Source organism: Coregonus clupeaformis, chromosome 10 (assembly GCF_020615455.1).
Source record: "Coregonus clupeaformis isolate EN_2021a chromosome 10, ASM2061545v1, whole genome shotgun sequence".
NCBI classification, from domain to species: Eukaryota; Metazoa; Chordata; class Actinopteri; order Salmoniformes; family Salmonidae; genus Coregonus; species Coregonus clupeaformis.
The window spans coordinates 24,587,105-24,611,677 of NC_059201.1; the positions used below are offsets into that span (position 1 = coordinate 24,587,105).

The 24,573-nt window shown below is 44.5% G+C and overlaps 1 protein-coding gene across 1 annotated transcript in view; it reads right to left on the reverse strand.

Annotated features, from left to right (window-relative positions):
• Positions 1–3,918: 3,918 nt before the first annotated feature.
• Positions 3,919–24,573, reverse strand: part of LOC121575798 (membrane-associated guanylate kinase, WW and PDZ domain-containing protein 3-like) — a 60,389-nt gene continuing 39,734 nt past the window's right edge. The window contains exons 7-22 of the mRNA XM_041889089.1: positions 22,344–22,401; positions 20,667–20,773; positions 18,093–18,284; positions 12,173–12,790; positions 9,795–9,826; positions 9,058–9,220; positions 8,704–8,798; positions 8,376–8,568; positions 8,052–8,237; positions 7,618–7,803; positions 7,375–7,471; positions 7,065–7,173; positions 6,687–6,824; positions 6,380–6,518; positions 5,931–6,023; positions 3,919–5,775 (exon numbers count right to left, since the gene is read on the reverse strand). Coding sequence (XP_041745023.1) covers positions 5,971–6,023; positions 6,380–6,518; positions 6,687–6,824; positions 7,065–7,173; positions 7,375–7,471; positions 7,618–7,803; positions 8,052–8,237; positions 8,376–8,568; positions 8,704–8,798; positions 9,058–9,220; positions 9,795–9,826; positions 12,173–12,790; positions 18,093–18,284; positions 20,667–20,773; positions 22,344–22,401 — 2,366 coding nt within the window. The 3' untranslated portion in view covers positions 3,919–5,775; positions 5,931–5,970. The remainder of the gene's footprint in view (positions 5,776–5,930; positions 6,024–6,379; positions 6,519–6,686; positions 6,825–7,064; positions 7,174–7,374; positions 7,472–7,617; positions 7,804–8,051; positions 8,238–8,375; positions 8,569–8,703; positions 8,799–9,057; positions 9,221–9,794; positions 9,827–12,172; positions 12,791–18,092; positions 18,285–20,666; positions 20,774–22,343; positions 22,402–24,573) is intronic.

Here is a 24,573-nt window from a genome sequence, read left to right on the forward strand (position 1 = left end):
CAGACCCGTCACTCAGATAGACAGGCTGTCTCTATTGCTGCTACGGCTGTAGTGGGAGGTCATGTTAATGATGGGGGTCGGATAATGTGTTGGCAGATGCTTTGTCTCGTGTTTAAAGATCTAGTTTTTTTTTTGTTATCCCGTCAGGATGAGGTTGATCTTTGAATTTTGGGTGTTGTGATGGTACGTGTGTCGCAAACCATTGTGGTTTGCTCTTTTAAGGGTGGGAGTGTTACGGATACAGGTATCCTGTGTCTTTTTGTGTTTTTCCTCTCCTTCTAATCACAGGTGTCCTGTATGTTCCTGATTGGTGGTCGTTGGGGTGTCTGCTGATTGCTAAGTTGGACCAATCAGTGAACATTCCTCTGCATTGCACCACCTGTTTCTGGTTTTTCAATCACACATCCCATTGTTTAAAAGCCAGTCAGTTGTGTTTGTTGTTAGAGACTATTTCCGTATGTGAGTATGGATACTGTGGTGTTCTGTGTACTCACTAAGTTGCTGGTTACTCTGTTTGGTAACTTTGTTAGACTATTTCCGTATGTGAGTATGGATACTGTGGTGTTTTGTGTACTCACTAAGTTGCTGGTTACTCTGTTTGGTAACTTTGTTAGACTATTTCCGTATGTGAGTATGGATACTGTGGTGTTTTGTGTACTCACTCATTTGCTGGTTACTCTGTTTGGTAACTTTGTGTGTTTCTGGGAAAAGGGGAAGTTAAGCAAGTTGCCCTTGGGCGTACATTACCCGTAGGAAGAAAACTGTCTAAAAACACTAGTTAGACCTGAGCGGACCACCCACTGTATTTTTGTATGATTAGCAGTAGCTTAGCGGTTCTTGAGGCAGGCAAGATCAGTTTAGGGGTTTTTTACACTATTGTTTCATTTCTAGGGTCCTGCTCAGCCCTTTTTCCCAAACCTTTACCGTGTGTTCAAAAATAAACCTTTTATGTTTGACGGTAGTTTATGGTTGTCGTGTAGTTTTTGTTCTCACTGTTCCATGTCACGCTTATCATTTGCATGAATTATGTTACGGGTCTCATGTCCATCCACCCTAGACGTTTAAAGCCACGGGGTTCGTAACACTACCTCATGAAGCTGGTTGAGAGAATGCCAAGAGTGTGCAAAGCTGTCATCAAGGCAAAGAGTGGCTATTTGAAGAATCTCAAATATAAAATATTTTTTGATTTGTTTAACACTTTTTGGTTACTACATGCTTCCATATGTATTATTTCATATTTATGATGTCTTCACTATTATTCTACAATGTAAAAAATTGTAAAAAATAAAGAAATCCTTGAATGAGTAGTTGTGTCCAAACTTTTGACTGGTTCTGCATATATATATATATATATATATATATATATATATATATATACACACACAGTGGGGAGATCAAGTATTTGATACACTGCCGATTTTGCAGGTTTTCCTACTTACAAAGCATGTAGAGGTCTGTAATTTTTATCATAGGTACACTTCAACTGTGAGAGACGGAATCTAAAACAAAAATCCAGAAAATCACATTGTATGATTTTTAAGTAATTAATTTGCATTTTATTGCATGACATACGTATTTGATCACCTACCAACCAGTAAGAATTCCGGCTCTCACAGACCTGTTAGTTTTTCTTTAAGAAGCCCTCCTGTTCTCCACTGTTTTAACTGCACCTGTTTGAACTCGTTACCTGTATAAAAGCCACCTGTCCACACACTCAACCAAACAGACTCCAACCTCTCCACAATGGCCAAGACCAGAGAGCTGTGTAAGGACATCAGCGATAAAATGGTAGACCTGCACAAGGCTGGGATGGGCTACAGGACAATAGGCAAGCAGCTTGGTGAGAAGGCAACAACTGTTGGCACAATTATTAGAAAATGGAAGAAGTTCAAGATGACGGTCAATCACCCTCGGTCTGGGGCTCCATGCAAGATCTCCCCTCGTGGGGCATCAATGATCATGAGGAAGGTGAGGGATCAGCCCAGAACTACACGGCAGGACCTGGTCAATGACCTGAAGAGAGCTGGGACCACAGTCTCAAAGAAAACCATTAGTAACACATTACGCCGTCATGGATTAAAATCCTGCAGCGCACGCAAGGTCCCCCTGCTCAAGCCAGCGCATGTCCAGGCCCGTCTGAAGTTTGCAAATGACCATCTGGATGATCCAGAGGAGGAATGGGAGAAGGTCATGTGGTCTGATGAGACAAAAATAGAGCTTTTTGGTCTAAACTCCACTCGCCGTGTTTGGAGGAAGAAGAAGGATGAGTACAACCCCAAGAACACCATCCCAACCGTGAAGCATGGAGGTGGAAACATCATTCTTTGGGGATGCTTTTCTGCAAAGGGGACAGGACGACTGCACCGTATTGAGGGGAGGATGGATGGGGCCATGTATTGCGAGATCTTGGCCAACAACCTCCTTCCCTCAGTAAGAGCATTGAAGATGGGTCGTGGCTGGGTCTTCCAGCATGACAACGACCCGAAACACACAGCCAGGGCAACTAAGGAGTGGCTCCGTAAGAAGCATCTCAAGGTCCTGGAGTGGCCTAGCCAGTCTCCAGACCTGAACCCAATAGAACATCTTTGGAGGGAGCTGAAAGTCCGTATTGCCCAGTGACAGCCCCGAAACCTGAAGGATCTGGAGAAGGTCTGTATGGAGGAGTGGGCGAAAATCCCTGCTGCAGTGTGTGCAAACCTGGTCAAGACCTACAGGAAATGTATGATCTCTGTAATTGCAAACAAAGGTTTCTGTACCAAGTATTAAGTTCTGCTTTTCTGATGTATCAAATACTTATGTCATGCAATAAAATGCAAATTAATTACTTACAAATCATACAATGTGATCCCCAAACAAAGCATCCCCAAACCATCACACCACCACCACCATGCTTGACCTTTGGTATGATGTTCTTACTGTGGAATGCAGTGTTTGTCGTCCAAAAAGTTATACTTTTGAATCATTCTTCCAAGAGTCTTGATGATCATCCAGGTGCTTTTTGGCAAACTTTAGTCAACTTTTTGGACGAGATGGGTCCCATTATGCCTGGCGAAAACCAATCACTGCATTCCACAGTAAGAACATCATACCAAAGGTCAAGCATGGTGGTGGTGGTGTGATGGTTTGGGGATGCTTTGCTGCCTCAGGACCTGGACGACTTGCCTTAATAGAAGGAACCATGAATTCTGCTCTGTATCAGAGAATTCTACAGGGGAATGTCAGACCATCCGTCTGTGAGCTGAAGCTGAAGCGCAGCTGGGTCATGCAGCAAGACAATGATCCAAAACACACAATCAAGTCTACATGAAAATAGCTAAAAAGCAACAAATTGGAAGTTTTGGAATGGTCTAGTCAAAGTCCAGGCCTTATCCCAATTGAGATGTTGTGGCAGGACTTGAAACGAGCAGTTCATGCTTGAAAACCCACACGTCACTGAGTTAAAGCAGTTCTGCATGGAAGAGTGTGCCAAAATTCCTCCACAGCGACGTGAGAGACTGATCAACAACTACAGGAAGCATTTGGTTGGAGTCATTGCAGCTAAAGGTGGCACAACCAGTTATTGAGTGTAAGGGGGCAATTACTTTTTCACACAGGGGAATTGGGTGTTGCGTAACTCTGTTTAAGAAATAAATGAAATAAATATGTAATTGTTGTGTTATTTGTTCACTTATGTTCCCTTTATCTAATATTAGGTTTTGGTTGAAGATCTGATAACATTCAGTATCACAAATATGCAAAAGTGGAGAAAATTAGAAAGGGGGCAAATACTTTTTCATAGCACTGTATATATATATATATATATATATATATATATATATATATATATATATATATATATATATATATATATTAATCTATCATTTCAATAACTTACACATAGGTTCTCATACACATGGTAAACAATGTCTCAAACCACAAGTTTCTGGTCTTTTGTAATGATGTATTTTGTATTCAGGAACAATGTCTATTGTCTTAGAACAGTCTAGAATCCTTGGTAAAGCTAATGCTTTCTGAATAAAGTCTGAAATCTCTACATGGTGTTAAGGTCAGAACTTCAGCATCAGTATTTTCACATCAGGAGAAAGGATCATCCTCAGTGGAGTGGTAAAGGCGTGCAATAAAATAAACATATGGACCGCATGAAGTTGAGCAAATCCCTTCGGAAAAGAGTGCCATGTGAAAAGGTCAATCTCAAGGTGCTTGCTGTAGATACCCAACATGAAAATAAAACCTTTACTGACAGGTTACCTTTGTGTGGGTTGGAGACCGTTCTCCTTGGTTGCATATGGGATAATAAATGCATTATAATGGGTGAAGCATGGTTAGTATTAATTCTACAAGACGTCCAAGAATTGGCACATGATCACATTTTTAAGTGTCACTGACTGGCAAGGCCCTAAACATGCCAAACATGCGTACAGCCCAGATCAGAAATGTCTGAAGCAGCACATGAGGCAGGAAGAGAGATGACAGCGTTGGCGTTACATGCCATTCCCAATGTCAAAGGCCAATAGAGGTTAAAAAAGTCCTCTTCATGGACACAGCTGGACATGACACATGGCCGATAAGGTTGCCTGCCATTCCTCGTCCATCCCTCTCATTGGCGAAAGAAACAGACCAACAATATACAGCATGTTGTGGTAAAGCTCAAGTCTGTGGGATTATGTGTCCACACAGTGTTGTCCATACTGTATCAGTAAAGGGGATTACGCAGCACCTCAGCCTGGGAGAGGATTCTGGCTGAGCTGGGAACTTTCCAGGGGCCAGGGCTAATCCGACCCTTTTGCCTCAGAGGATCCTCCTGAATGGCATTTGGGGAGGACTGTGTGTCTTTTCTGATCCGCTGCTCTGTTGGAGAGGCCACCAAGTATTTTCTACTCTTTCCCTCTGTTGTAGAGGCCCCAGAATATTTTATAGTCTTTCCCTCTTTTGAGGAAGCCCCTGTGTCTTTTTTGCTTTTCTGCTCTTTGCGTTTTTCCTTTTCCCCGTCTCTCGGTTTACTCTTCTCCAGAGTAACTTTCAGAATATCTCTCCATGCCCCTGTCTCCATAGGGGTTGGCCTGTGATGTCCTGCCTCTGTCCCCACTCTCTTTTCAATACTGACCTGGTCATGGGCAGCCTTGGTCGTTCCCGCTATCCCTTCTCTCTCCTGTGTGCTTTTCCTGCCCTTTGAATTCCCCCTTTTGCTGTTTTTGTTTTCATCAAAGGGCTCCTTGCTGGAAAGCTCCTTTGATGTGCTCTGCTGTACCTGCTGTTTCTTTACATGCAGCTGGCCCGAGGCTTCCTGTCCTTCTCGAGTAGACTTCCTGGGGCTGGGTGACCGACTTCCTTTCTGGGGGTGGGACTTCCTGTCTTTGCTTGGATCTGCTTCCTGTGCCTTCCTCTCAGACTTTTTGGGACTGTGTGAGCGCTCTTTGGCGTTAGAGAATGTTTCATCTGTTTTCTTTGGGCTGCTGGGCTCCTTGGAGTCTTTAGACCTGGTATGACCTGGTTTGACCTTGTAGAGGTTGATCTGCTCAGGGGTAATGGGAGAGAGCCTGTCAGCCTGCCTGTCTGCCCACTCTCCATTCCACTCAACTGAGCCAGTGCCCCTGCTGCTCTGGGGGTGGAGTGTTCGGGGGGACAGGGAGTTCCAGTCAGTGGTCTCACTGGTGAAAGAGGAGGAACCTGAGATGGAGGTGCAGGTGGAGAATGGAGAAGAGAGAGGGGACATCTCTGAGACAAGCGCCTCTCTAGGAAAGCTTGTGGGTGAAGTGACGGTTGGATCCAATTTACCTAGAAGTAAAATAAGTAATTACACAGATGTAAAATATGTATAGAGTGGCTCACAGATCCTTATGAGAATAACAAGTAACGTACAAGAGCAAAATTCATATGACCTAGTCTAGACAGATGAAAGGAGGAAGCAAGAAGGAAATTATAGGAATTACCAAGGTAAAAGAGGACAGGCCAGTAAAAACAGTGAAGTGGTTAGTGGTGGTGCTCGTTTGAGTAGTAGCACACAGTAGAGGGGACACAATCACCTGCAACAGGGGGAGGAGAGGAAGTGCCAAGAGTAAGCAGTTATAGACAGCTGAGGACTCCATTCATGAAACAACAAACATCCCCAACACAGTCAGGCACTCAATTTGGGTGACATTTCACATTAAGGGTACATTCATATAAATTAATGAAGTAGCTAACAGGGATAGCTAAATCATTAATTAATGTGTGTACAAAGCATTGCTGCATCAGTTCATGTTAATTAGCGTACCCTTGTTAAATGCTAGTAACATGTTATAACACACATCAACAAACAAGCATTTTCAAACACCCTGCATCTCATACCACAAAAAAGGTCAATCTTATCTTGTAGATCTAGACTTCTGTGTGTACTTACTGTTGTCTTGTACCAGCCCCTGCCCTGGCCTTAACAGGAGCAGCACTTTGCTGCCCCCAGCCTGGATCAGCTCAATAGCGCGGGTATGGGTGATGCCCTGGGTCGGCTCTCCATTTATCTCCACTACCTGATCTCCCACCTGCACATACATGCACAATCTAGATGATCAACTCCTCAATGGCAACAAAACATGTAATTAGTCTGTTATAAGACATGACAGAATGTCTTGATATTATGAATAGTGTAGTAACAGTCATCTGTGTGGATGTGTGTGGATGTTTCCTATGGCACCGGGGGTCAGACTTACGTGGATCCTGCCATCCAGCAGGGCAGGCCCCTCCTCAGCCAATCTCAGGATGTACAGGCCCATGTTGTACTCAGTCCCTCCCCTCAGACTGAAGCCAAAACCCCGGGACCCCCGGTCCAGCTCCACCGTGATACAGCCCTGCATGGCGCATGCGTACACACACATACATACACACACACATGCAAGCATGCACACACACACATGCACGTAAGCACATGCACACACACGCATATAAACACACACACAAGCACACACACACGTTATAACTTAAGTTATAACTTAGTGCTGTTTTTTTCTGAGTCATATATTATTTAATTGATGTAAAATCTATAAAACACTGGATATAAAAAATGACAGTAATAATGGTATGAGCCTTGCCTGTTTAGGGCCTGTAACACACATTGTTCCCTGTTCGCTCAGAGGCAGAGTTTTGTAGTCGGCCCAGGTGACTCCCTCCCTCTTCTCCTCCTCCAGATCTAGGTTATAACTAGAACAGACAACAGCATTCAGTAACACTATGTTATATCTTCAATAATGTACAGCAGTGTCTCCGCTGGGGGGCACAGAGAGCAAAGCAATTTTTATCATTAAGATGTTGTGTCAGACATAAGTATATGGGTTGTTCTGCTAAATGCTGAAGCAGGGTTTTAATCCATGTCTTGGTGTAGTAGTGAGATCAGGGCCTTACCGCTCGTCCTGCATGGCTGACCTCTGACCCATAGCTCTATGATGAGGGGCGGGGCTCTGCTTGGCTGAGCTGGCTCCAGAGGGAGGGCCCTTATATTCTGGAACACACCAATACAAGTCACACCATTATGATAACACAAACACAAACCAACCATCCCACACAGAGATCATTGGTATATGACTGGGAATACTAGGGAGACCAACACAGTCCCATCCCATGGGTGATACTACTGGTGAAGCTTACCGTCCTCAGGGACCACGGTGAGGGTAACAGCGTTGCCAGCATCCTTGATGAGCTGAACAATGTCATTGTGAGACAGCCCCACGATTGACTGTCTGTTGACCGCTGAGATGCGGTCGCCTACATTCAGCAGGCCACAGCGGTCAGTGGGGCTGCCTTCGATGATGCGTCCGATCTTATGAGGGATCACTGCAAACAGAGAGATGTCTAATGATAACACACCCATCCCACCTGATGGATTCAGTCAGAAATATACAATAGGTATGTAAGGGACTAAATTACTCATTACTAAAGAAGTAATAATATTTTCAAAGGAAGAACCTTCAAACTATGTTCCCAGTTACTTTGGGTGATATGATGCTACAGAGGAGAGTGGTGTGTGTTTGGTTTTGTCTTGGATAAGCAGTGGTAATACTGAGCATCGGGTCCATTCTCACCTCCTAGTGGGGGCTTGCTCTTGGAGGTGAGGATGACAAAGCCAAAGCCCTCGCTGTCCTTGCGGTGGAGGGTGATGTCGAAGGACTCGTGGTCAAGCACACTGGGCATCTGGATACGAGGGAGTCTGGGGGAGCCGTTCACCAACACTGGAGCCATGTGGAGCCCTGCCTCCTCCTCAGTCATATCTGATTGAAAAACGCATGGAGAGTATAGACTGAAGTGCAGTATCAAACACATAGATGGTGTCTGTGTATGTATATATGTGTGTGTGTATGTGTTAGAGACCAAGGTGTAGAGGTTCCAGGCAGTCAGTGAGTGCTCACCTCTGTAGATTACTTTCCTACGCACGGTCAACATGACCTGACCGTTGCGGGCAGCGTTGGTCATCAGGTCCAGAACCTGCTTGTGGGAGCGGCCCTTGACCATGATTCCATCGATGCCTATGAGCTCATCACCAGCCCTCAGGCGTCCATCCTTCTCAGCTGCACCAAGGTGCACGATGGCACCTATATACACCTGTCAGAGGGAGTCACACTTTGAGTCAGAAACACTGTCCATAGAAGACACAGGCAGTAGGCAATAGCCTTTCCTGGGTGTTGAAAATGAACAAAGATAATCTAACAGGGAGGAAGTCCATACTTCGGTACTCACTGGCTGCTCTGGACCTTCTCCTCCCAGAACACGGAAGCCAAAGCCAGTCTCCTGGTCCCTCTTGATGAACACATCCAGGTCTTTGGTGTGAGGCTCTGTGGACAGGGGTTACAGTGGTTAGATAGGGTATCATAGAGGTGAGCACCACCCAATCATCCGGTCAGCAGGGTGAACTCACAGGCTTATCTTGCAGCTCACATTGATACTGTACTCACAAATGTAGGGTGACCCTTAACAGACGGTCACGAACATACAAATTAAACACTGGCATCCATTATAGAGCTATGGATGGAATAACTGAGCATAAGGCTACTAGGCCTCCTCTGTCTGTGTAGCTACAGTATGTGCACTCACGCTTGCTCTCCAGCAGGGCCTTGGACTTCAGGTACATCTCTGTGGCGTCTCGTTTGGGGGAGTCATTGCGCAGGGTTGAGGTGTTGGAGTGGTAGGGGAGGGCCTGGGGGACCGAGTCTGTGACACAGTCCAGAGTCTCTGTGCTAGCTGTCATTTCCTGCCTCTGACGGGGACACAGGGCCACAGACACAGCACAATTTGAGCACATTAAAGACCGTCTATATACACCTCATTACCCAGACACATAGCACAGGATGTAATGGTGATTGAATACTAAATGAACGAAAGGTCATTCTACCGCTGGCTTCCGCATTGCTTTCACATTACCCCTGCTAGCTCAATAGTAAACCAAAGACTGATGGGATTTTAATATAATTTACCATTCACGGGCTAAAGAAGAGTTCCCTATGGCGCTGACAGGCTTATTCTGTTGAAAAGGCCAGATTAATCTTAAACTGTCATACTAATATACAATATTATCTAAAGAGGCTCTGTGCTTCATTACCATTTAAATCCCCAGACAAAAGAATGATAAAAGGAATGCTAAATAGAAGTAATTAAGACCATTTTCAAAGCAAACAAAAGAAGGCCCCGTGAAACATAATCAATAATCAAATTTATAGTTATCGTTTAATGTGATGCAATGGGGCTCACTGGTTAACCACTTTCTACTCAAGGACAAAAGGCTTTAAGGCTTTAAAATTTAGTATTATAAAACAGTGTCTGCTTTTACTCACAGGTTTCAGGCTGTTCACAGGAGATGTCTGACCTGTGAGAAACACAAGGAAGAGTCATGGATTATTATTATTTTTTTAAGTACTAATGAGACATCAACCAGTAGATGTCACTGCCTCCCTAACAGAGAACGAGAGCAGTGAAGGAATAACAGTTTCAATACTCTAGACTCAGGAGGTTTAAAACAGTGCTGTAGCCTACTCCATCAAGAAGTATGACATCACTGTGTTATTAAAGATAAATAGGAGATATGTACATTTGAGAGAGAGAGGGGACCTACATGAGAGAGGACTAGCATAGCATAGTGAGAGAGAGAGAGAGAGAGAGAGAGAGAGAGAGAGAGAGAGAGAGAGTGAGAGAGAGAGAGAGAGAGAGTCATGCATAAAATACAATGACCAATAATGTCAACTGTACAGTACACCCACATGTTCATCTCTCACGCACAGATTGTTCCCACAGTTAATGTAGCTCCAGCATTAAATTGATTCACGAGCATGCTCCTCTCTGGAAGTCTAAAGGGGACGACGGTTCAGTCTGAAAAGTGTGAAAGGGTTTATGGACCCTGATGTAACCAGGAGATCCAGCTCCATTTTTCCGCTCCAATGTGAAGAATCTAACCCAAGGACTGTCATCAAGGACATGATATAAGATGATAAGATGAATGCAGTATGTTCACTCTTTCTCTCTTTCTCTCTTTCTCTCTGTCTCTCTCTCTCTCTCGGTCTCTCAATTCCATTCAAAGGGCTTTATTGGCATGGGAAACATATGTTTACATTGCCAAAGCAAGTGAAATAGATAATAAACAAAAGTGAAATAAACTATAAAAAATGAACAGTAAACATTAATTACACTAACATAAGTTCCAAAGGACTAAAGACATTTCAAATGTCATATTATGGCTATGTATTACTACCCACCATCTGCCTCTCAGCCAATCTCTAATGAGGGTTAAATCTGACATTATTTCCTCCGCTGGACTGCCTGAATAAGGTAGGGGATGCTCTCACTGGCGGGTCATGCTCTGTGTGTGTGGGTTGAGATGGAAGGGGTGGTGGGTGGGTGTATAAGGGTAGAGAGGAAGAGAGGGAGACCCTGAGGAGGAGACCCCTGGGGCATCCCACACCCAGGGCCATACAGCGATTAGCTCTGGCTCTTTACATTTTAGTCATTTAGCAGACGCTCTTATCCAGAGCGACTTACAGGAGCAATTAGGGTTAAGTGCCTTGCTCAACGGCACATCAACAGATTTTTCACCTAGTCGGCTCGGGGATTAGAACCAGTGACCTTTCGGTTACTGGCACAACGCTCTTAACCACTAAGCTACCTGCCACCCTCTTAAAGGAATACTTTGGGATTTTCTACTTCCCAGAGTCCGATGAACTCGTGGATACCATTTTTATGTCTCTGCATCCAGTATGAAGGAAGTTAGACGTAGTTTTGCATGCCAATGGTAACTAGCATTAGCTCAATGACTGGAAGTCTATGGTATCTACTTGCATTGTAGCAGTTACCATAGACTGCCAATCACTGCGCTAACGCTAGTTAGCAATTGCGTTAACGCTAGATAGCAACTTCCTTCAAACTGCACGCAGTGACATAAAAATGATATCCATGAGTTAATCTGACTCTGGGGAAGTAGATAAATGCCAAACTCCTGAAGTATCCCTTTAAAGGGCCATGGATATAGAAGCATGCAGAACTATTCTGCGCCTCCGATAATGATCAAAGCCAATCCGGGCTCATCGACTTGTGTACCATTTCCCCAGGGCGGCTGGAGATGGATGTGGGAGACGTTTGAAGGGTGCTTTCCCCTCCCTCTCTCCCCAGGAGCAGAGCAGGCAGAGACCCGTGCTTACGTAACTTCCCTTCCCTGCAACAGACTGCAGTATGAATGCCTGACTGAGAGAGAGCCTTAGTAGAAGCTGTGAAGCAGCCTGAAGAGATACAGTATATATCCTGTACAGGGAGATGTGGTAGAGATCTGTGCATACAGAGAGGTGTTTACGGGGATATGTGAAAGGTGTATTTGACAGGAGAGTTGGGTTGTATAGGGGGTCTCTACAATTGTCATTACTACGTGATCATTTAAGCCAAAGAGGCAACATTCCCTCATGTGTTCACCTATTGCAGACATAGTGACATCACCGAGATACCATACCATAGTGTGTGTACGTGAGTGGTAGTTGACCCACTCTCTCACCTCCTGTTAGTATCAGCACGTTGACCTCACTCACCAAGGACACTGATGACGTCACATTGACAGTGATATCACTGTATCACACTAATGCCATGGCAACAGTGATGTCGCAGCAGCAATACAGTCACAGTGTTAGTGTTATGTAACCACAAGGCAGTGTTAATAATACACTCTGTGACCCACCTCCTCTGAGCACCAGCACGTTGACCTCGCTCCCCACCTGCAGGTCTTTGAGGATGTCCACCACCTGGGCGTGGCTCAGCATCTGAACATTCTGATGGTTGATCTCCTTGATCACATCCCCTTTCAGCAGGCCGCGGCACCACTGGGCGTCCAGGATCATCTTCACCTTCTGGCCCAAGGGACAGTCTGCGATGGCAAAGCCAAACCCTCCCGGGCCCTTCACTAGGGGCACGGTCACCAACTCGGGCTGCAGCAGGCCCCTTCCCCCCTGCTCAGGGAGCCTCCCATTGGGCAGCGCGGCCACCATGGGCCGTCCGTTGGCGTCGGTGGTGACGTAGTGGAGCTCCTGGGAGGAGCCATGCAGCACGTTGCCCTTCACCAGCAGGGGCTGGCCATTGATGAGGGGCACGGCCGTCATCACCTCGCCCCCCTGCAGGAGCGGAGGAGGCGGGGGAGGGGGGTTCTCGGTGTCCTGCTCCACGTCTGGGGGCAGTGGGTAGCCGCGGCACAGCACCATATCAACATACTGACTTACTGGGATGGACTGGAACATCTGCACCACCTCAGGGTGGGTCTTCCCCAGCACACATGTCCCGTTGATCTCGGCGATCACATCGCCTGGCGGAGCAAACCAGAGAGGGAGAGGGAGAGGGAGAGGGAGAGAAAAGAGAGAGGGAGAAGAGGGAGAGGAGAGAGAGGGTGAAGAGAGAAGTGTTGGAGAGAAGAAACAAGCCTTAGCAAACAGTGAAAATATACAGACATATCCATGGGCGATGTAATGGTTGTTACGGCAATATAGTAGCTTGTTAGCTAGATGACTGTCCTGTTTGTGACGGACTGAATTGACCATTCGCTAAGCCCAGCCCAGAATTTTGGGCAACCAATCGCAGCACTCCAATGGATAGCAACTGTCGCCGAGTCCGACACCTCGGACAAGCTCACGTTTAAATCACATGAAAGCCAGTGAGGGCTATAACAAAAACTGAGTTTTATTCCAAATATAAATTTCAAGTATTTTTCGAATCCAAAATTATACTTTTGTTACATTGTTTGCTAGCTCAGCAGTTTAGCTAGCTCTTAGTCTCATTAAATACAATTTAAAAATGGTGTACATTTTAGTCATTTAGCAGACCCTCTTATCCAGAGTGACTTACAGGAGCAATTAGGGTTAAGTACTTTGCTCAAGGGTACATCGACACATTTTTCACCTAGTCAGCTTGGGGATTTGAACCAGCGACCTTTCGGTTGCTGGCCCAAAGCGCTTAACTACTACGATACCTGCCGCCCATTGACCACCAAACGTTGCTAACACTAGCTAGCTAGCCACATAATATAGCTAACTTGTTTTCTCAAAATGTATGTTAGCTAGCTAAGTTAGCAATGATGTGAATACTCCCATCTGCTGTCAACATCAGTATACAATTTGAGAGCACTATAGTCAACCCCATAAGTGGTTATAGCTTTGACTGCAAGCTGAGAGTGAATTCAGAGCCATTCGGTGGTAGCTACACTAGCTATAAACATAATTTTACCAGGTTTCCGTGTAGCAATTGTAATGGCAGTCCACCATAACATACCCAAGAGTTTCCTGATTAGCAAGTGGTAGTATGTGTTTAATTTAATTGTGTGTTAGACACAGTTTCAGATCATTGTGATAGTTGCCACCCCATCTTTTCTTCACGTTCATTCATCCTCCCATCTCTCCCCATCAGGGTTGGGCTCAATTCAGAATTGAATTGAGAATGCCTCATAAATTCCAATTCAATTCTTGAATTTGAATTTAATTTGAATTGAAATAGTTAACAGGATACAGAAATGCTATTTGAATTTGAATGAAAGGAAATATAATTGAATTCAGTGAAATTCAAATGCCTCTTCTATTCTATATTTGGTGTAGTCTATACAAATATCAAATCAAATTGTATTAGTCACATACACATATCGCTGGTGTTACCGCGGGTGTAGCAAAATGCTTATGTTCCTATCTCCAACAGTGCAGTAATACCTAACAATACAAAACAATATACGCAAATCCAAAAATCAAAAGAAAGGAATCAAGAAATATAGAAATATTAGAATGAGCAATGTCAGAGTCCGGAATATAAATATATCAAATCAAATTGTATTTGTCACATGTGCCGAATACAACAGGTGTAGACCTTACCGTGAAATGCTTACTTACAAGCCCTTAACCAACAATGCAGTTCAAGAAAGAGTTAAGAAAATATTTACCAAATAAACGAAAGTAAAAAATAATAAAAAATAACACAATAAAATAACAATAACGAGGCTATATACAGGGTGTACCGTTACTGAGTGAATGTGTGGGGGTACAGGTTAGTCAAGGTAATTTGTACATGTAGGTAGGGGTAAAGTGACTATACATAGATAATAGACAGCGGGTAGTAACAGTGACTAATGTTCAGGGCAGGGTACTGGGCGGAGGCCGGCTAGTGGTGACTATTTAACAGTCTGATGGCCTGGAAAATAAGCTGTTTTTCAGTCTCTGTGCTAGCTTTGAAGCACCTGTACGATCTCTTCCTTCTAGATGGTAGCGGGTGAACAGGCCGGGCTCTGGTGGCTGAGGTCCTTGATGATCTTCTTGGCCTTCCTGTGACACCGGATGCTGTAGATGTCCTGGAGGGCAGGCAGTGTGCCCCCTGGTGATGTGTTGGGCTGACCACTCCACCCTCTGGAGAGCCCTGCGGTTGTGGACGATACAGTTGCCATACCAGGCGGTGATATAGCCCGCAAGGATGCTCTCAATGGTGCATCTGTAGAAGTTCGTGAGAGTCTCAAGGGCCAAGCCAAATTTCTTCAGCCACCTGAGGTTGAAGAGGCGCTGTTGCGCCTTCTTCACCACACTCTCTGTGTGGATGGACCATTTCAGGTTGTCAGTGATGTGCACACCGAGGAACTTGACGTTTTTGAGGAACTTTAAGCTTTTCACCCTCTTCACTGCAGCCCTGTCGATGTGGATCGGGGCATGCTTACTCTGCTGTCTCCTGAAGGACACGATCAGCTCCTTTGTTGACGTTGAGGGAGAGGTTATTTTCCTGGCACCACTCCACCAGGGCCCTCATCTCCTCCCTTGTACATAAAACATCTTGTACCGAAAACATCTTGTACATAAAACATCAAACATGTTGTTATATAAAATATTGTTGAAACAATTTAATTAAATGAATGATCAAGGACAACACAACCTGTATGCGAATATTCTAAGCTATTATATTTAATTTATCACTTACATTTTGTTCAAAATGGGGGAAATACTACATTTCCCAGAATGCATTAGTTTAACCCTCAAGTTGACCCTGAGGCCTTCAAAAAGAAGCAAAACAAATTAAATGATTGGTGTGACTGGAGCAGCAGGTGATTTCTGGTGGGTGTGTTCTTTCACCGGATTCAGTGCGACGTTTCTGTAAAGTTCTAAGATGGCGATGGAAGAGGAATATTGGGACAGGGACACAGAAAGGTGGATTTCTGAGGAGGAATGGAGGTGGAAAAAGAGTAAGAAGAGGTTGAAGAGAATGATTAAAGCAGAGGGTGGAGTTAAGTTTGAGGAAGATGGCGATAAAAATGGAGATGGCTGTCGAAGAAGATTGATGTCAAGTGCAAACAAAGTGAGCCGTGCACCAGACCGAGTTCTGGAGGTGAAATGGAAGTGAATGAGGGCTAGTTAAGTGAGGTGGAAGGCATGGTGAAGAGCTCGGAACCCGAGCCTGGCATCGATGGACATGATAAAGAAGAATCTGGTCCAGTAGGAGTTACCTTTTTGGAGATGGATCCTTGCCTTTTGGCGGTTTCAGGGTGGGTGGGAAAGGAGTTGACTGCAGTTGAATCAGTGAAAGTAACCTGTAGTGGACTTCTGATATTTGTTTGTGTTTCTTCTGCGCAGAGGGAGCGGGCGCTCCATGTCACGCCACTTGGGTCAAGATCTGTTTTTTGCTTTGTACTTAGGAATATGGCACCATTGAAAGGAGTGATTTCTGGGGTAGCGTTAAGTGTGGAGGTGGAGCAATTGAAGTTGAAGATTCCTGCTGTTTGTGATGCCCGCCGTTTGGTGCGACGCAGACCCGGTCACTGTCAGTCCTTTTTAATTTTACACGACAAAGTCAAGTTTGGATATATCAGTTATCCTGTTAGAGCTTTTGTACTGAATCCACTTTGCTGGTTCAGGTGCAATGTTTATGGTCATGTTGCAGCAGTGTATAGAAGGTGGGAAGTGTGCAGGAGGGCATGGGACCGAGGACTGTAGTTTCGATGGATAGAAATTGTGTGTGTCAACTGTAGGGGTGCCCATGTTTCTGGGGATTGGAAGTGTCTGGTACGAGAGAGGCAGGTTGAGGTGGCCAGAGTCAGAATAGTGCAGAAGGTGTCGTATGCTGAGGCAGTGAAGAAAGTAGAGGAGGATGAGTCAACGGTGAGGGATCTGGAGAGGATCCCTGTGAGTATTAGATCTGTACCAGCACAGAGGGATAGGCCAATGAGTGATATATGCTTCAGTAAGCTTGGATTCTTAGCGTTCATAGCAATGGTTATCAACTGTACTGTAGAAATGGAACGTAAATCACAGTTGTGGTGGCAGCTGCAGAGTAGTATTTGGGTATACGAGATTTGACTTCAGAAGAGTTACAGGGTGTGTTGAGTGGTGGTGTCCCGTCCTCTTAGGTCGTTGGCATGGTGCAGGAGCAGATAGGGTCAAAGTAGTGGAATGGGGTAGTGGGTTTTTAATGAGTGTAGGGTTAGTTGGAAGGGGTTTTTATTATTATTATTTAGTGGTATATATTTTGGTATCACAAATTTAACGTGATTGACCACACACTACCGCACAGTAGGTGGCGGCATGCACAAACAAAGTGTGCGAATGCCATGATACCAAAAAAGAAGAAGAAATGATTGGCGGAAATAAAAATGTATGTTCTAAGCACTAAGGTTAAGATAGTATATTAACATTGTTTCCAGAGAAAAGTGATATATTCTTTGGTATCTGGAAGTGTGACCTGTCAGATTCAAGGAAATTCTCATATTCTATGACTGAGTGGAATTTCTTTGAATTGCACTGAAGTAAATTCTACTTCCTGCCACTCAAACTCAAATTCAAATTCTACATCCTGTGGGGTGTGGCCAATTCAATTCGAATTTCAACTCATGAGTTGAATGGGAGTCAATTCCAAAATTATGAATTGAGACCAACCTTTCTCCCTATCCCTTTCATCTTCTGTCCTCCTTACCTTCTTTCTTCCTGCCTATTCCCTCCCTCCTCTGCTCCCTCTCTCCATTGTTCTAACAGACATCAACTTGCAGTGCTTCTAGCCAGGCAGAACATTACTGCATGTAGGAGAGAGCTGTGTCCTTTTACATCTCACCCTGACAGCTGGCTCAGAGAACAGCAACCGCCAGCCCCTCTCAGCTCACACAAGAAAAGCTGCTGAGGATGCAGAGCCCCAGACAGCCTCAAAGCTAAAGGAAGATCAGAGTATGCAACAAAGATACTGGGCTACACCCAGAATACACCATAACCTGTCTCTCTGACATAGCCGCGGAAAGTCGTTTGGGTGGAATAGGGGAAATTTGCCCAGTCCACTACTTAGTAAAGGCCCAGTGCACTACGTTTGGGATATTTGTTTTATGTATTAATAATACAAAATATAAAAACAATTCAGGGGGTGCTACAGCACCCTCAGCACCAATACTTCCCACGGCTATGCTCTCTGCCTAAAATGATCCCCTTGAACATGAAACTGACAGAATTCCTGCTCTCCCTCTCACTGTATCTCTTGGGGAAGTGTTAGGGTAAGTGCAGCCCCTCTATATGGACCAACCAGGCTTTTATTATGTTCACTAGCTGCCTTCTGAGCTGGTAAAAGTGTGTGGCTCCCCACAGTGCAGTGCAGTGCAGCAGTGTACTTCTCACCGGAGGTGATCTTGTTGTCATGGGCAGCAGGGCCGTCGCTGAGGACATTCTTCACCTGCAGGAACTCGTCATGGCGGTCGCCCCCTATGATGGTAAAGCCAAAGCCCTGGGAGCTTTTCCTCAGAGCAGTGTGGAACATCTCCCCCTGCAGCTGGGACGGGTTTGGGGTGAAGCCTGACGCACCTCCCTCACCTGCAACGTAAGTGTGTCACAGTGGGAGAGTTAGAAGAAGTTGCATAGCTAAATAAGGTGTGACATTTTTCAACATATTAACAAAGTAACAACCTTAATACCAATGTAGTCACAATAGTCACATTTGCTTTGACTAAAACACTGCCCTGTATGATAACTAAAACAGTAACAGACAAAATATTAAATTATAGCTTTAGTAGCTACATTATTAGTCTGAGCTTTCACTGATTCATTAACATGCTGTGGATTCAAACAGTGACATAACACCTCTGAAATTGTTCATTTAGGCATGAGGTCCTTTCTCATCTTCTCCCTAAAGAGCCAGTGAGTCAAGAAAATAAGTTTGGAACAACATAAGGTCATTGGCAGCATAAATATCCCCTTGTATGACAGTGGACACACAGTCCAGTAAATAACAGGCTGTCAGGGGTATACTGCATTAAATAGGCCAGCTGAGCGTTTTACTCGCTGGCTTTACTGTCCTATCAGCACTTTATATCAGAAGCATACAATCTTTTCTCTCTGCTTAACTGCCTCTGTCCAGGCTAAGGTGGAATTGAGATACATTCCAGTCCTATATGATGTAGCAAAGCAGCCCTGTGCTGAATGTATGGTACTGTATGGCCCAAAGAGCAGCTCAGAGCTGAGGGGAATTAAATACAGTGTGGATGGACTCCAGCTGTCGTGTTCAATGGATCAAGAGAATCTCATTTACATAATCACAGTAAAATTGGTTGATGAACTCAACATGACGATCTCGTTTTTAAAACTGTGACAGTGATAAAAACTGTAATTTTGCATATGTCTAACGTGTGTGTGTGTGTACACACGCGTGCGTGTGTGCATGCATGTGTGTATTAGACTCAAGAGAGCTCTCTGTGATAACATGTTGACAGCATTTGAAGGCCAGAACAGAATAGGCCAAATCATCCTCAACAGCCATGATGTGTAGAATGTTTGGTACATTTCACCACAGACATCAGTCACAATGAGCACAGACAGTCTTGTTCAGTTGATTAAAATAAAGCTGCTGGTAGTGGTAAAAAGGATGGAGACTGAGTAATAGCCATATAAGGCTTGTCAGTCTAGTTGAAATGCTGAGGGATTACCATTGCTCTAAGTAGTATGGGTCTCTAGGCAGGTTGGAGTGGGGAGCCTTGTCAAAACTCTTCTAAAAGAGCATCTCATAGGCATCTCAACCATCTCACCTCAACAGCCAGGGTCTGGTCTGATACATAGACCATGGTCAGTAAGGTCCAGAGGGTGTAGTATTGCACTGTGGGGATCTGTAGGTCAAGATCATGTTGTTGAAGATGAGTGTTGGTAGAGGAAGTAAAGGTCAATCCAGGGGTGCAACTTTCACTGGGGACAGGGGGGACATGTCCCCCCCACATTCTGAAATTGCATTTTTGTCCCCCCCAGTTTTATCATTGGAATGTGATACAAAACAAGGCAACAGTGTGCTTTAGGACCATGCGGACGCCTCCGAGCGGTCAGGTAGGTTGTTTGGAGTGTTTATCCGACTGGATATTTTTCTCCCACTTCTAAAACCAAAGTTGCGCCCTCCAAGCTGAGGTATGATGAAATGGTCTCCACTCAGCTCCCTTGGCTGGTAGACACTGCAGATGAGCCTCTATGTTGCATTAGATGCTCTGGAAATCTGTGGGCTTGGAGAACTGTAACGGAGAACTCTAGCCTGAGGTGCAACTGCTGTTGTTTTGGTTACATCATAGCAACCGTCTGACAACAGTCTGGTGCAATCACAGGGGAGATGCCTATCTCAGTCCCTCCCCACCTGGCTAGCAAGTTAGCTAGTTGAGAGATGTCTTGTTATGCTTGGCCCTTAAGATGTGCTGTTTCAACAGCTGTCACAATTTCTAAGAGCTGCTCCCCTTCCCTCCCTCCTCTCAACCAACCCATATGAGTAAGCCTCAGCAGCAGAACATGACTGTCAATCTGTACTCCCCGCACTCTAATGTATTATACATCCACTGTAATGAAAGCATATTTAATTCATATCGTTTATTATGGCAGAAGAGTGGCTTGTCTTCCACCCCAACCCTGGTGTGAATGGGAGAGAACTTGTCTTCTCTTGGGCGCAGAGTTGATCATACATTACTAGTTTCAAACGGCTATTCATGCATGATGACACTTGACACGACATCTCTCCTACAACCTTGAGCAAGGAGATGGCTTCTACATTTTCCACCACTTCAAACCTATTCAACACAACACATAATGAGGTGTAGGAGGTCAACACACAATCATGTCATTGTTGAGTTTGTTTTCAGTCTCAGTCTGTATAACAGCCTTCAGAAAGCTATCCAGAGCTGAAGAAAGAGTGAGGTAAAGAAAAAGTTAGGTGAGGTGAGTAGTGTCTACCTGGGGGAGGTGGTGCCCCCTGCTGGATAGAAGCAGTAGTCTCCTGGCTCAGCTTCCTCTTAGCCTCCAGGACTGGGTTCTCAAACTGGGTTCTCTGGTTGATGTGACTGAAACAGAAACAATCCATTATATGATTTACATTTTAGACACCAATTTACTGACACAGACACATACAAGTTACCCTGAACCATCTTTGTGTAATTATGTGAACCAGCTGTGTGTGATTAATTCTGAATTAATTATTATGAATGGTTAAAGCATGTCTTATAGAAGGGACTATACGTTAATTCTCAATCCATTAACAATAGGGATTTTTAGATAGTGTTTCTTCTGTGAGCTGTTGATTACAAGTCTATACAGAGACAAGTGGGCTGGTGTCCTCTCCATGTGTATGCCTAATGGTTGGGCAGTTTAATAAAACTAGAGATGAACTCCTGACTGCCTTTGCTTCTCTTTTGTGAGGTAAAAACTGTCCCTCTGACATAACAAAGCCAAATTGTTTTACACAGATTTAATTTTGAACTGGAACATTGGCGGCAATAAGTCCCCATCCACTTGTCTTTGACTCTCCTTGTAAAAACAAACAGTGTGAGTTCCTCTCTCTCCCCCATGGCCTCTACCAAGGAGGGACACTTCTACAATACCAGTAATAAAAGAAAGAAAGTGTTTCCTTTCCTTTTCATCAAAACAGACTACTCTACCTTCCTAGCACCCCCTCCGCCTCTACTTCCCTCCTTGATAACTCTCACAACCTTCCTCTTCTCCCTACTGCTGCTGTAATGGCTGAGTTTCAACGACGTCCTGCTGGGGCAGCCAGTACTCACACATCTTCTGTAAACAGACCCACACACACTCACTCACACAAGTAATGCTGTGTTTTCACCCGGGTGAATGTCATGTTACCAACAGAGCTTCAGTTTAGCACCCACTGAAAAACCAATACAAGCCTTGATCATTATATAGTATTGTTCTCAAAGTGATGGTGGTTTCCTAGCAGTACACCACATGTCTCGTAACACATTGTATCCCTGCTATCTATATACACTGAGTGGACAAAACATTTGGAACACCTTCCTAATATTTATTAACAGCCTCAATTCGTCGGGCATGGACTCTGCGAGGTGTCGAAAGCGCTCCACAGGGATGCTGGCCCATGTTGACTCCAATGCTTCTCACAGTTGTGTCAAATTGGCTGGATGTCCTTTGGGTGGTGGACCATTGTTGATATACACGGGAAACTGTTGAGCGTGAAAAACCCAGCAGCGTTGCAGTTCTTGACACAAACCGGTGCGCCTGGCACCTAATACCATACCCCATTCAAAGGCACTTAAATATTTTGTCTTGCCCATTCACCTTCTGAATGGCACACATACACAATCCATGTCTCAGTTGTCTCAAGGCTTAAAAATCATTCTTTAACCTGTCTCCTCCCCTTCATCTACACTGATTGAAGTGGATTTAACAAGTGACATCAATAAGGGATCATAGCTTTCACCTGGATTCACCTGGTCAGTCTATGTCATGGAAAGAGCAGGTATTATACATTTTTTGTACACTTAGTGTATAATGTGTAGTGTACCTATGGTTCGTTTTTGATCTATGGTATTGCTGGGGAATATGGGTTTGTGGTGTAGTATCTCTCAGATGTACATGTTGAGGCAGACTGAACAAACTTACTCTACATAATATGTTCCATACTGTGGGTCCTCTATCTCCTCCCAGCCATACGGAAGCTCTGTGGATACAGGAAGAGACGCATTGTGTCCAAGTACTATCACACAAAACATGCAAATGTACAGCACTGCAGGATAACAGGGCATAGTGACGAGAAGAGCCCAGCAGACACCAGACACAATGATTTGGTGAACATTTTGCAGTTTTCGCAGACAGGCAGCCTGGCTCGTCACGCAAGAGAGAGCTTGGAACAGTTTTTCAGAGGTAGCACACCAACTAGCATTCTGCCTGCCTTTAAAAATCCATTAGAAACAGCCGACCAGGGCCCTGTGTCTCCCCCATCCCCACACTCTCCCGCTGCACTTAGCCCACGTCACAGCCACACACGCTGGGAATGGACGGGCAAACGAGTGGGCACTCCGGGTACTCCTGGCACCCATGTCATTCAAGTTAATCAGCCAAGCTTTCATTTCATGTTGAATAAAAAACTCAACATATACAGTGCCTTCAGAAAGTATTCAAATCTGTCGTCCTCCTCCATGTCTTTGTGAGACGTAGAGTAGATAAACGGATGATCCCCGCATGTGTGGTTCTCACCGTGAAGCATGGAGGAGGAGGTGTAATGGTGTGGGGGTGCTTTGCTGGTGACACTGTCAGTGATTTATTTAGAATTCAAGGCACACCTAACCAGCATGGCTACAACAGCATTCTGCAGCGATACGCCATACCATCTGGTTTGCGCTTAGTGGGACTATCTTTTGTTTTTCAACAGGAAATAGACCCAAAACACACCTCCAGGCTGTGTAAGGGCTGTTTGACCAAGAAGGAGAGTGATTGAGTGCTGCTTCAGATGACCTGGCCTCCACAATCACCCTACCTCAACCCAATTGAGATGGTTTGGGATGAGTTGGACCGCAGAGTGAAGGAAAAGCAGCAAACAAGTGCTCAGCATATGTGGGAACACTAAGAGTGTGCAAAGCTGTCATCAAGGCAAAGGGTGGCTACTTTGAAGAATCTAAAATCTAAAATCTATTTTGATTTGTTTAACACTTTTCTGGTTACTACATGATTCCATATGTGTTATTTCATTGTTTTGATGTGTTCACTATTATTCTACAATATAGAAAATAGTACAAATAAAGAAAAACCCTTGAATGATAGTGTATGCGATCTCTGACGAGAGACAGGCTCTCATCCATCTTGCGTTACAAACATTGCACTGGTCCATTCATGTCACGCTCGTTCATAGACGGGTCAGACCAAGGCGCAGCGTGATATGCATACATGTTTATTTAACGAATAAACACAACAACAAAACAATAAACCAACGATACGTGACGTCCTAAGGTACACACAACAAACCTCACACGGAACAAGATCCCACAACACCTAATTGCCAATAGGCTGCCTAAGTATGCTCCCCAATCAGAGACAACGAGCGACAGCTGCCTCTGATTGGGAAACACACCCGGCCAAACATAGATCTAGACATACTAGATAGAAAACATAGAACTACACAACATAGAAAATCACACCCTGACTCAACAAATAAGAGTCCCCAGAGTCAGGGCGTGACAATTCAGTAGCGGGGCAAGACTCCATGAGGATGACGCACGGCGTAATGAAATACGTCACGATGTGAACGGGGCATAACGCGCCGTATTACTCCTATGAAGCTCGCTTGGCAATGAAGCGCGCTTGGTTCCTTGATCTGATCTATTGGCTATAGGCTATACATCAAAGAAGCCTATTTTGCATTGATAAGCAAATATAATCTCAGAGACTGTTCAAACAATAAACCAAACAACATTGTAGCCTTATTAGAATCCCCCCAAAAGGTATATTGTTTAGAAGAAATGACTAGTGAATCCAGGCTATTGGTAAAAACAGCTGTGAGCTCAGTTGGTAGAGCATGGCGCTTGCAACGCCAGGGTTGTGGGTTCGTTTCCCACGGGGGGCCAGTATGAAAATGTATGCACTAACTGTAAGTCGCTTTGGATAAGAGCATCTGCTAAATGACTAAAATATTCCGCAACCAAAACATGATGACGTTCTATTTTTAGCGGATATGGGAGTGAATATATTCAAGCAGCATATCAAACTGGGATAATGTTGTAGGTTACACCGGCAAGTATAAGAATATTTGTCAGGGCATATTATTTAATTATAAATCTGATTATTTCACATGGAGAAGTGGGAAGCTGAAAGGCTAATTATATTTTATCTAAACAAT